The 11,809-nt window shown below is 40.0% G+C and overlaps 1 protein-coding gene across 2 annotated transcripts; it reads right to left on the bottom strand.

Annotated features, from left to right (window-relative positions):
* Positions 1-558: 558 nt before the first annotated feature.
* barhl1a (BarH-like homeobox 1a) lies at positions 559-11,751 on the bottom strand. 2 transcript variants are annotated; one of them, XM_028017436.1, is made up of 3 exons: positions 11,068-11,751; positions 10,152-10,344; positions 559-888 (listed from the first exon to the last, which is right to left on the bottom strand). In XM_028017436.1, the coding sequence occupies exons 1-3, from the start codon at positions 11,381-11,383 to the stop codon at positions 669-671; spliced, it is 729 nt and encodes a 242-aa protein (XP_027873237.1). In that variant the 5' UTR covers positions 11,384-11,751; the 3' UTR covers positions 559-668. The 2 variants fall into 2 exon arrangements, 1 of the variants encoding a protein (XP_027873237.1); XR_003595501.1 differs by lacking the exons at positions 10,152-10,344; positions 11,068-11,751 and adding an exon at positions 1,171-1,832 and having other exon boundaries at positions 777-888.
* Positions 11,752-11,809: the final 58 nt, after the last annotated feature.

The raw sequence follows: 11,809 nt of genomic DNA, 5'->3' as shown, positions 1-11,809 counted from the left end.
GAAGGCTTTTCCCAGTCAGAGCGGAATAAACTTCCGCCACCTAGTGGTCGAATTTTTTACCCAAGTAATTACAGTTGAATAGGTCCCAAATGCGGATTCATATATAAACAATCTTATAGTATTAAAAAGTAGACGTGGGTGTAATGACATATGTATTTTTCTCTCACAAAAATATGTCTAAGCCACGAGACAAGTAAAGAGAGAAATATGTATTGAACTGTGGAAAAAAGAAACAGTTCCGAAGAAAACTCAGATGTCCCAGCTTTTACTAGCATGTAAACGCACCATCTACACACAAATCTTGGAGCTTCCACCGAGGCGTGAAATGAGTCTCAAAAATAGTTGTGCACTCGTAACCGGATTTGTGTGTAACTGCAGTTTTGTGTGTGCGTACCAGGTGATTTGTGTGTACTTTTTCAACATGTATTTTATTTTTAAGGTTTACAAATCCTGTTACGCACGCACAAATCTTTTTACGCACGCACAATCTTTTTTACGCACGCACAAATCCTGTTACGTACACACAAATCTTTTTGACACTATTTTCACTCCATAGATTTCTGTCCAATTGGAGAGCAGCTTTCTTTCACCTTTGACCTGACAGAACCGCTGCAGTTCCAGAACCACTCCCTCGGGTTCCATGGAAACCGAAGGACACTGCAGTGACATCACGGCATCCAGGCCGCCTGGTCCGGTTTCAGAGACCGGGTCAGGTTCTGAAACTGACGGAGGACCAAAGGTCGGTGGGTGTGGCCTCCGTGCAGGTGCGGGTCCGTCGTGGGCGGGGCCACGGGGGTCAGAGGACACAGGAAGTGAGGCGGGAGGAGCAGCCGCCCAACCGCAGCCAGCAGGTCCAAACCGGAAGCGGCCTGGCGCTTCCACTTGGTTCTGAAACAGAAATCCAGAGTTAGAACCGGATCTGGTTCCCCCACCCAAAGCTTTAGGTTACAGTGGAACGTCAGGCTGGGATGAGTGGAGAACAATCTAATATCTATTATCTATTTACGGCCGTCTGTGGGTCTGGATACATCATAGATATATGAATGTGTGTGTGTGATGAGTGTGTGTGATGAGAGTGTGTGCGTGTGTGTGTGTGTGTGTGTGTGTGTGATTGCGCAGTGGCAAAAACGTGAAAAACGTTTGACTATTTATCCGAAACGCTGTTTGGACCTTCACGGTGTCCGTAGTTCTCCAGATGAGATTCGGAGCCGCAGGCGGAACCGAATCTGATGGGAAGACGCCTATAGACGTGCCGATCGGTTCCGATGGATCCAGAACCCGACCGAGAAGGACCTCGCTGCAGCAAACGGAAAGGGGCGGGGACGGACCTTTCCGTCAGTCCCATACCTTATTTGGAAATGGGACTATTGCATTCCGGAAATGAAGGGGGCGCTATTTTCATAATCGCTAGTTTAAATACCTTAAGACGCTGAGTTAAGAGGAACGGAAGAAGTCTGAGTATGGCAAGCCGTTTTAACATAAATTCGGTTTTGCTGCCCTTACATTCCAGATATCAAATTGTTTTATGACTAGACGTTTTAGCAATTTAAGATATCGCTAATTACATTTTGACTAGTCGAAATGACGTCAGATTTACCATTGACTTGTAAGGAGACTTCAATTCAAGATATCTACAATGAATTACTGACTATCTGAAATACACATTTCAGATATGTACCATTAAATTATGACTAGTCATCATTTAATTCAAGATATCTCGATTTTAGTTTTAACTAGTCATAATTCTAATTAAAGATATCGAATGACAACATAATTCAAGATATCTTAAATGTATTTTTGGATAGGAGAAATGTAGTTTTGACTAGTGAAAACTAAATTATAGATATCTTGAATTGTAAGTTTGACTAGTCAAAATTCCTTTTAAGATATCTCTAAATAAATTAGAGATATCTTGAATTATTCAGCTTTTCCATTTAAGATATCTTAAATTGACATTCTGTCTAGTCAAAACGTCACAGATTTACGTAGCATTTTTGCGGACAGGCCTTCTAGCCTTAGGCTACTATATTGTGCTAGTCCGTGGTCCACAATGAGAGGTCAGTCCAGCTCAAATGCTCGTGTTTTTAATACAATATTCAGGGCTGCAGCTCGTGCTCGACATGAATTAAGAAATACGGATAATTTATTCTCTGCAACAAGAAGACTTTTTCAACGTCAAGTCAAGGTAAGTGGATGTTCAGATGTCGGTTCGTATAACTGTAGCTTACCAGGCTACGTTAGCTTCGTGCTAGTGGAATAAAGAAATATTAATTGGGAAAATTTAAGTAGTATTAAGGAAGAATAATTTATAAATGAACTTTTGACAAAACGTTTGGCTCTCTCTTCCTTAAACTTCCAGGTGCTCTCAGTGGGCGACTTGCAGCCACAAGGAAACAACAAAGCGCGTTGACGTCACAGAATCACAGAGTTTAATTCCATACAAAGCAACGCATGAATCAACAACAAAGCTGCAGAGGAACAGAGATATACATTGTTTACCTTATACAAACAAAGACAGACAAAAAACAAAAGAAAGACGCGTCTTTGGAGAGAGCCGATGGAAAAAACAAAATAGTGGCAGCTCTCTGAATTTTTTACTCCTGTACACGAAGTCTTATACTAAAGGTGTGTCTTGTCTCTTTAATATATTCAATTACGGCGTAGCTCTCGTCGGCCAACTGGAAACTACCTTGGACACTCAGAGAAACTTAGAAACTCCCCCTAATTTTACGGCAAAGATCAAAGACCATTTGCTCCCTTGGTAAAACAAAAGAGCCAACAGCTGCGTCCTGACCCCCTGTGGTTATACGGTCATTCTGGGTGCAGAGAAACCTGAGATAAGGTTTCACACCATCCCAGATGTTGGTTTCTGGCAGACTTTTGATCCGCTGTGAACAGAACAGGCTTCTCTCCCCCAAGCTCCAGTGATTCTGCCCTGCAGGATATGCTAATTTTATGGCCTCCTGTGCTCCGACAGCACAGCAGGAGTCCCCACTGAGAGATCAGCATTTGGCCCCTGTTGTCTTAATGCTTGGTCATCTGGTTTAGTTTTAAATCCTTAACACAAACCTGTTCAAAATAAAGAAATTTGTTCAAAATAAGAGTGTTGAATATACCTTTTACACATGCCGTAAGATTAACTGTATTAAGCACTAAAAATAATCATTTTTCCTCAACAGTAGCCTATTTAGTTAGCACTGGAGTTGCTATTCGCCCTATAAAATACGGAATAGTCCAGTATTTTGCGTCCCATATTGAAGCGATATGGGAAGCGATTTGTTGTGTATATGATTTGTTCCCACCTCGCACCAGCAGCGGGCGAGAGGTGGGTACACCTGGACAGGTAGCCAGTCCATCACAGTCTATGTTCATTATGAGAAATTACATTATTGGCTTTCACATTTTCATTTCACAATTTTCATAATCTACTTGAGAAGCCGTGGTAGGTGTTCCTTATTGAAACTTATGAAAGGTGGCAATCCTTTTTTTAATTTAGACATTAATTCAGTAATGGAAAATACTAAAACATTGAGTCGCTGCGAATCCTCATATTTGGTTCAGAAATAAAGCCAAGTTATCAAAATAATTTAAAACTATAGAGGCTTTCCAAACCTCAGGAATGACAAACTGGCCGGCAATCAGCAGCAAGTTGTCTCTAATCAGCTAGAAAATAAGAAACAAAATACAAATAAGCTAAATAATCTAAATTCTAAGATTTAACTGAAAATGGAGAAGTATCTCCTACAATGTCTTTAAGAGTACATGCTGGATACCTTATAACAAAGGTAATAATTGCAACATTTTGTCTTTCAGAAGGAGAATGCCCTTGAAATGATACTGGAGTTCGCTTCCAGAGCATCCACGGTGCCTCCACTGGGCTTTCCCCATCGTCCACAAATTGAATTCCTCCATGAGGCTAACAAAATCTTCCCAGAAGCAAATACTTGCCTTATAGTACTCCACCTTCTTGTACACCCAGATTATGAGTCTTTCACAAAGTACATGACAGACGGGATGCTGCAGGCACCTACCTTTGGTGTTGCATAATCAGCTAATGAGTGTAATAACCAGTTCTTTTAAAAAAGAGTTATGTGTTTTAAAGCAAGTTATAGTAAAGGTAATGTAGTGGCCTAACTTGGAAAATATTGAATTGTAAATGCAATATTTGCTGTCTTTTTAACCACTTTTTTGTTTCACGATTTAAAGGTGGATGTTTGAGCCACACTGCAAAAACAAAAGGTCTTATCAAGTATTTTTGGACTACTTTCTAGTGCAAATTTCTTAGTACACTAGAGATAAAACATACATGTAACTTTTCATCAAGATATGACCTTGTTTTAAGTCTAATTATTTAGCATTGTTGAAAAAATAGTTACATTGGCATATTAATTTCACTTAACATCTTTCCCTTGCTATAAGTGAAATAATCTGACAATGTAATAAGTTCTTCTTCATCAATATTAAGGAAAAAATGACTTAAAACAAGCTCATATCTTGATGAAAAGTTACTTATATCTTACTTGTGTCTTATTTGAAGTGTAGAAAGATTTTTGCACTGGAAAATCTTAGGTAAGATTTTTTTTTTTTTCTGTGTAAATGGGCATTGTAGTTTAATCTTTTGTAATGATTGTTCTAGTTCATGTAATGAACTCGGCTCATTTGGATTAAAATCAAAATCCAATTCTAAAGAAGCTCAAAGGTTCCAAAAGATGCATTTGAAAAGGGGGTTGGGATATACTTGTTATTTCTACATGAACATTTCCAAAAGTAGAATTTTTATTGTTCTTTCCCTCTCCAGAATGTATATTTAATTTGTCATGTCTTTAAACACCTTAACATTTTATAATTAAATTTGTAAGGTTACCTACTCATATCAGTTCCGAGTTTTATTTGTAGTAATTGTATCTTTAGAACAATGCATTTGATCAAATGTTATTGATGTTTGTCACTCCTCAAACATAGTGACATGTACTTAAATCAATAAAACATTTGGAATTTCTGCACAACAGGCCTGGTATTTCTCCTTCAGATCTGAAATATGATTGACTGCAAGATTAACTGACTGAAGTTGCTGCTGACTGAGCCTGGATTGGTTGGTTCTACAACTACACTAAGAACCTCTTCAGCATCAGTGGTTGGTAGTGGCCAGAGGCCATGCTGTTGCAGAAGTTCTTGAAGAGTCTCTTGTGCGTTGGAATTTTCCCCAAACACATTGTTAGTTGCTCTGCTGTTGGCACCCATGTTTGCCAACATCTGTTCAGTCCAGATTTGTGTTGGTGTTTTATTATTTTCCGTACGCAAAGAATGGTGGTTCCATGCCTTTCTGAATTGTTCTAGTCGGCTTTGAATCTCAGGAAGAAAAACTATGTGAAGAGAAAGTTTGTGCACATCATTGCTGGGATCCAAGAGGGCTGAATCTTCAAGATTTTAAAAAGTGCTATAAAATGGTTCCAGAACATGTAAAAACACATCCCTCCAAAGATGCTCAATTCTCTGATTATGGATGGATTCCCCAGTTAGATGACTCCGATGTTCATCCACCAGTGCCACTTGCACATTCTCGCCACCATAGTCTGACCTCACTAGAAGGTAAGCCATAGAGGCCTGTTGCCTTGAGAAAATGAAATGGCACTGTTGAGGCATGATTTTCTGTGCTGCAGCTCAAGTAAGTAACTAAGCGAGAACATCCATTGATGCCACCATGGACCACAAAGCCCCACCTTGGGCCAAAAGAAAGTCGATCTGCTCTCTTATAGCTAATATGAATAGCTGGTCTACCTCGACCACCTAAAATAGAATCATATTCAAATGCCTTAGCATAATGTTTACTTTATACAACTGTTTTTCTCTGTCTGTCTATATCTGTCTATCCTCTACAGGTGTCCCTGTGTCTCCTAAGGGTGACACTATGTGTAAATGACTTTTCTAATATTTTGTGTCTCCTCATGTCATGTATGTGTTGACATGATAGTCGATGCTTTTATTTTGAAAGGGCTTGGAACGGTAAGGTGACTGACGCAAAACGGTAGAAGTAGCGCGGCCGTTGGGGCAGAGAAAGTTGACATGAACGAGTCGGAGTGAAGGGGAGATAGTTGGGGTGTGATTCAGGGTGACAATCGGTTGGTTGGCGCTTGGTTGATGAGGGAACAAGGTGAGTGTGTTGTCATGTATATATGTTTATTTTTCCTGCGGAACGTGTATTTCTCTATTGGGTGTGACGGTTGTGTTTTGCCACTAGATGGTGCTGATTTACTATGGTCAACCGTCAACAGTTGAAATACGTTGCATTTTATTTCATGACAGGGATTTTGGATTTTAATAAATACATCTATTGTAAAACATAATTTTAGCATAGAAGGTAAAAGATTTATATGTTAAGGTCAGAACAACACTGTTTGAGTACTAATGTTATTTTATTTGTATATTTTGTAGCTCTTACGGTGAGTTCACAATAAAAGGCTGTTCAATAAAGGACTGTGAACCATCAGTTTAAGAGACCATCTTATTCAACCGGGACGCTACACTATGCACTTCACACAATGTATACATTTATTTTGATATACATAATTTCCTATTGCAAATCCATGAACACAAAGCTTTAAACTTTTATAGACGCTGGAAAGCAACTTAAAGTGTGAATCAGACATGAACCGGGGCTGCGCTTTTATTTTCAGAGGAGCTAAAGGAGGGAGCTGTAGTTCTGTGTAGCAGGTCAAAATCAAGAGCTGGCTGGCTTTACTATAGTTTCCGAAGAGGCAGATAGCTTTACCACAGTATAAAAACTACATCTGGTTATTACCTGAACTGGCCCGGGCTGCGGAATATTAATATTAATATAATAAAATCGCGCTCTCCGCATATCCCATTCTGGAGAACTCTTTCTATATTGTAGCAATTTCTTACAATTTTGTCCAAAACTGCCGGCGCCATTGAATGTTCAGGCAATTGTTTGGACAGCTCAGTACAGCCAAAGAGGGGCTTACACGCAATTTCAGATATCTAAAATTGTAATTCTGACTAGTCATAATTACGTTCGAGATATCTTAAATTATAATTACGGAAGTATGACCCTTCCGATGACGAATCCGGTGACGTTATATGAGATATCTTGAAAGGAATTTTGACTAGTCAAAATGTAATTGAAGATATCTTGAATTATTATTCTTCCTAGTCAGAATGTAAATACAGATATCTTAAATTACCATTCCGGGGAGTCAAAATGTAATTTTAGATATCTGGAATGTAATGGGCTCTTTGCACCTGCTGCGCTGACGTCACAACCGCATGCGCATGCGGCTCTCTCGTTTCCGCTTTGAGTTACCATGACAGCTAGAAAAGACAAAGTCTTATTTCAGACACAAATAAAACAATACTATGAACATTGCTGTCTTCCTAATATAATGGGCTTTTAAGTTTTCATGGATTTCCAAGCGGTCCTGAATTAAGAAGACGGTGGCTTGTAAATATTCGTCGCTACCAGTTAAAGCTAACGCAGCACAGCAAAGTTTACAGCCTTCACTTCACTCCGGATCAACTTCTTCAGCCTAAAGCAGAAGGTAAAGGAGCCTCCTGTGTTATTTCCATGGAATCACTTCTGTATTCAGCCTGAAAGAGTTTATGGGAACCAGAGAGCAGACCAGAACCAGACAGCCGAGCTACTGACCCGCCTGGACACACTGCTGTAAACACCGTCCTGCTTCACAAGAAACATGCTAAACTAATAAAGTGCAATAACACGGAGACCTTAAGGAACACGGCCATATTTTTCTAAAAGCAACAACTGAACCTGAACCGTCAGCTGAACTAGAACTCTGACACCAGAGCTGCTCTACTGTTAAGCTATGGGCTTGTTGTTCCTCAGGCTTCAGAAGCAAAAGGACCTTTGACTTTTTTCACCTAAAACATGTGAAATTAGATTTCAACTACATGAAATCGATTTTTCATTAACAGGTGAGATCAACTGGGGCAAATTTTCAAAAACATTCAAGGCAGAAAACCGGATTCCTTTTGCGGTTGTAACATGTTTTTCCTGCAACCGGTGATATAAAGACTGTGGGCGTCACCGGCGATGGAAGACGAGGAGAGTACCCTGGTAACTACTGTGATGGCCGACCTGGACACTGCACTGACTGTCAATACTGAATGCAAGGAGAATATTAGTTGCTTTCCTCTGTCTTTCACACATTTCAGTTGTCACACATTGTTTGTTTTTTTTGTGACATGCCATTTTAAATCATTTCTGCTAAAGAATATTTGCCTTTTGACTTGTGCAGTCATCCTTTTTAATAATGTGTTCGTTCAATATTATTTACATTTTTGAATGTTCCTTTTGTTGTAGTTCAGTTGATTTACATTATTTAGTTTTCATAGAAATGGTGCCGTTTCCACACAAAGTTACATTGTGGCTGTAATTTGTTGGAGAGAGTAGAACCAATAAAGTAGTTGTAAATATATTGTAACAGTATTGTTTAACAATAGGATAACCTTGTTTTAAAAAGGTTAAATGCAAGCAAAGCTAATAACTTGCAATATTTTATATGTGTAAATACAATGTTTCCTATACTTTTTGAACAATGACTGGAATCAAAGTTTCTTTACAAACCTGACATACAACTAAGTTTATGTTTTAACAGAATCAACTGTTGGGTTTTTTGTAATAAAGTAGCACATACAGAAACATATTGTTCAGATACAAAGTCATAATACAAACATAAGATTAAAGGTATCCTGACTTTATGAAGAGAGATGAGCCCGGCGCCGTTAGGCTGGGATGGAGACACATGATCAGGTGATTGGCTGAGCAGGTGAGATGAAGACAGTTATAGTTAGAAATTACACATTGGTTTAATTTATGTAACCAGTGACTTTATTCAAAAAGGTTTTCATATAGAAAAAAGATCGAGCCCCAAAGATTATTTCTTGTCAAATAAACTTTCTAAAACTTTCTCTCTGTGTGAGTCTTTCCAGGATGAAGCTACATTTAAAGTTTTAATTAATCTCTTTGGGTTTTGCAACAATTGGATATTTAAGGTCTTTATTTTATGAATCGATTGCAATTGGTAGAATTGATATGGAATTTCTAAATGGAATAGTGGGACACCAGTCAGTTTACTGGTTGAACTGGAGTCCTTATAGCAAAAGTTTCCAATGAGACATTATGGTAAACAATGATAATAGCTGAGCCAGGTCAGAATGGCACTTGTTAGAAGTTCAGATGTCCTTTGGTTTGTTTGTAAATTATATTCACAATGTGAATAATAAGAAAAATATTTGGCAAATAAACAACAAAAGTGCTCTGTGAATGGACGTACTAAGTTGGCCAAAATTGTTGACTCAATGTTTTACTGACCAAACCTCTTTTCCATCTAGTTCTTATTTAATAAGCCAGAGGCCATTATATTTTAGATTTTAACTTATTTATTTTAAGAATACCATTCACAACATCAAAATATATTATTTGAACTTCATTTGTTTATATCTGTTTTCTTAATCTGCGATGGACAGGCGATCTGTCCAGGGTCAGCAGCCCTCATGACCCCACTATAGGGATCAATCATGATAATTAATGGATGGATAAATGTGCTCTTAATGTACATTTGTCTCCAAAATATTGATTTGATTCATGTTTTATTACTTTTGTTTGAGATAGATTGGGTGTAAGGATAGATAAATACATCTCCATAATGTTTCCTTATTGTTGCTTATTCTAGATTGTTTCTTACTAATATCATTTTAAATAAAGATTTAATAAAGATTTAAAAATAAAAAAGTGACATACCACGTGACAGACATACCACGTGACATATCACGTTTTGTAGCCATTTCTTTACTATTTAATTTGTATTTTTAATGTTGAAAGTGTTCTTGGGTTTTAAAAGGCGTTGTCAAATAAAATACGTTATTATTAGTATAATTATTATAACACGGTCGGTACAGGAAATAGTGTCACTAGCGCCCCCTTCATTTCCGGAAAGAAATAGTCCCATCTCCATATAAGGTATGAGACTGACAGCGGTCCGGCCCCGCCCCTTTCTGTTTGCTGCAGCAGGTGGACCTACTCTAAAAACTCCAGGTTCGGTTTCCGCTGAATTCGTGATTTTTATTTTCACGTCCTGCTGTAACTGGGTCAGAGCGGTTCTGACCCAGCTTACCTGCGGTTCTGGTACCAGGTCTTGACCTGCGTGTCGCTGAGCTGCAGGGACGCCGCCAGCGCCATCCGGTCCTGGACGCTCAGGTACTTCCGGTTCTGGAAGCTCCTCTCCAGCTGGGTCAGCTGCTGCTCGCTGAACGCCGTTCGGGCCTTCCGGACTTTCTTCAGGAGTCCCGGTTCCGGCCCAGCGTGGGCTGAGGGTGGACAGGTGGAGATGACGTCAGACCGGATCAGAACTTGCTGGTTCGAATGGGTTCCGTTTAAAGATGACGATGAAACCAGTAAAAATAACCAGGTGATTCAGGTTCGGGTCAGACTGGACCGAGCTGCTCTGGGCCGGTTCTGCAGACACAAATTGTTCATCAAGAAAAAAACCGGGCCGGATTGATCCGGTCGCATCGAACCAGAACCGGACCGGAACCGGTCAGAAAACTGCAAAACCGAACTTTCCTCATCAAACTTTGGATTTTTATTTTCATCATTTTATCGCATTTCTGCCTCCAGAACCAGGAGGTCCATTAGAAGCGAGCAGTTCTGTTCGGAACCAGAACCAGGTCCATTTATCTGACCGGTAATTAAAATATAAGTTCGGATCAGAACCGATCAGAATATTGATTATTATTATCATCATCAGATTTATGTGAAATAATTTTTATTCCATAAAGTGAAACTTAAACAATTTTTAAATTATTCTTCTGTTGAAATGAACATGAATCATTTTATGTTGAAAATATATTTTACCTTTTTTATATGTTTCTAAAAATAAAGCTGAAAAAATAAATAGAACTTAATCATAATAAATTGGATCAAAATGTGAACATCTGAAACCTTCAAACTATTTTTTTAAAGGATTAAATAAAAAGTATAAATTAATCAAATCGATCAGATTTGTTCCTGAATCTTTTCTGGATTTTTACCTGCGCTGTTTTCCGCCGGTCCAGGTCGGATCGGTTCGGCTCCCGGTTCGGGATGCCCCGGGTCAGAACAGAACCGGCAGTCCGCCAGGATGTCCCGGATCAGGAAGGAGGCGCCGAGGCAGCGGTTCCGGTGTGCCGGACCGGGCAGCGCCGGGCTTTCCCTGCGGGGAACAGGCTCCCTCTGCGGGGACGGAGGCTCCGGGACGCCGCCGGGGAGCTCCGGAGGGTTTGGCCGGGAGAGGAGCGCTGCGGGCGGCCTGAGCGCCAGCAGCGAGTCGATGAGAAACCTGGAGCGTCCGGAGGCCGGAAGGTCCATGTCCGAGCCCAACCGGGAAAGTTCGATCACAGAGATGTTGAACCAGAACCAGAACCAGAACCCACCTGACCCGACAAACAGCAGAGAAAGTGGCGGGATGCTGGTTCTGACGTCATTTAACTGATTTAAAGTAAAGAAAAAGTCTGAGAGACGTCATGAGCCGAGCTGCTGCTGCGACCAGAACCACGACCAGAACCAGAACCATACCCCCCGGATCCTAATGAACCACCACCTCCTCCTCCTTCTCCTCCTCCTCCTCCTCCTCCTCCTCAGGTGCGTCTCCGCCCTAAGACTTGTTTTCTCCTCTGCTGGTTCCGACCTGAAGGTTCTGTTCACCGTGGCTCGGTTAAAGAGCTTTGGGCCCAGAACGGAGATCCATTCAATAGAGAATAAATGTAATAATCGGGTCTTAATGATCATTTATGA

This window comes from Xiphophorus couchianus, chromosome 5 (assembly GCF_001444195.1).
Source record: "Xiphophorus couchianus chromosome 5, X_couchianus-1.0, whole genome shotgun sequence".
Taxonomy (NCBI): Eukaryota; Metazoa; Chordata; class Actinopteri; order Cyprinodontiformes; family Poeciliidae; genus Xiphophorus; species Xiphophorus couchianus.
The sequence above is the reverse complement of the archived record's forward strand: the minus strand, read 5'-3'. Positions and strand labels throughout refer to the sequence as shown.

Coding starts and splice junctions, on each gene's coding strand:
- barhl1a (XM_028017436.1), bottom strand. CDS start 11,383: ATGGACCTTCCGGCCTCCGGACGCTCCAGGTTTCTCATCGACTCGCTG. Junction 10,345..11,067: donor ACCGGCGGAAAACAGCGCAG/GTAAAAATCCAG, acceptor GTCCACCCTCAG/CCCACGCTGGGCCGGAACCG. Junction 889..10,151: donor ACCTGGTACCAGAACCGCAG/GTAAGCTGGGTC, acceptor TTTCTGTTTCAG/AACCAAGTGGAAGCGCCAGG.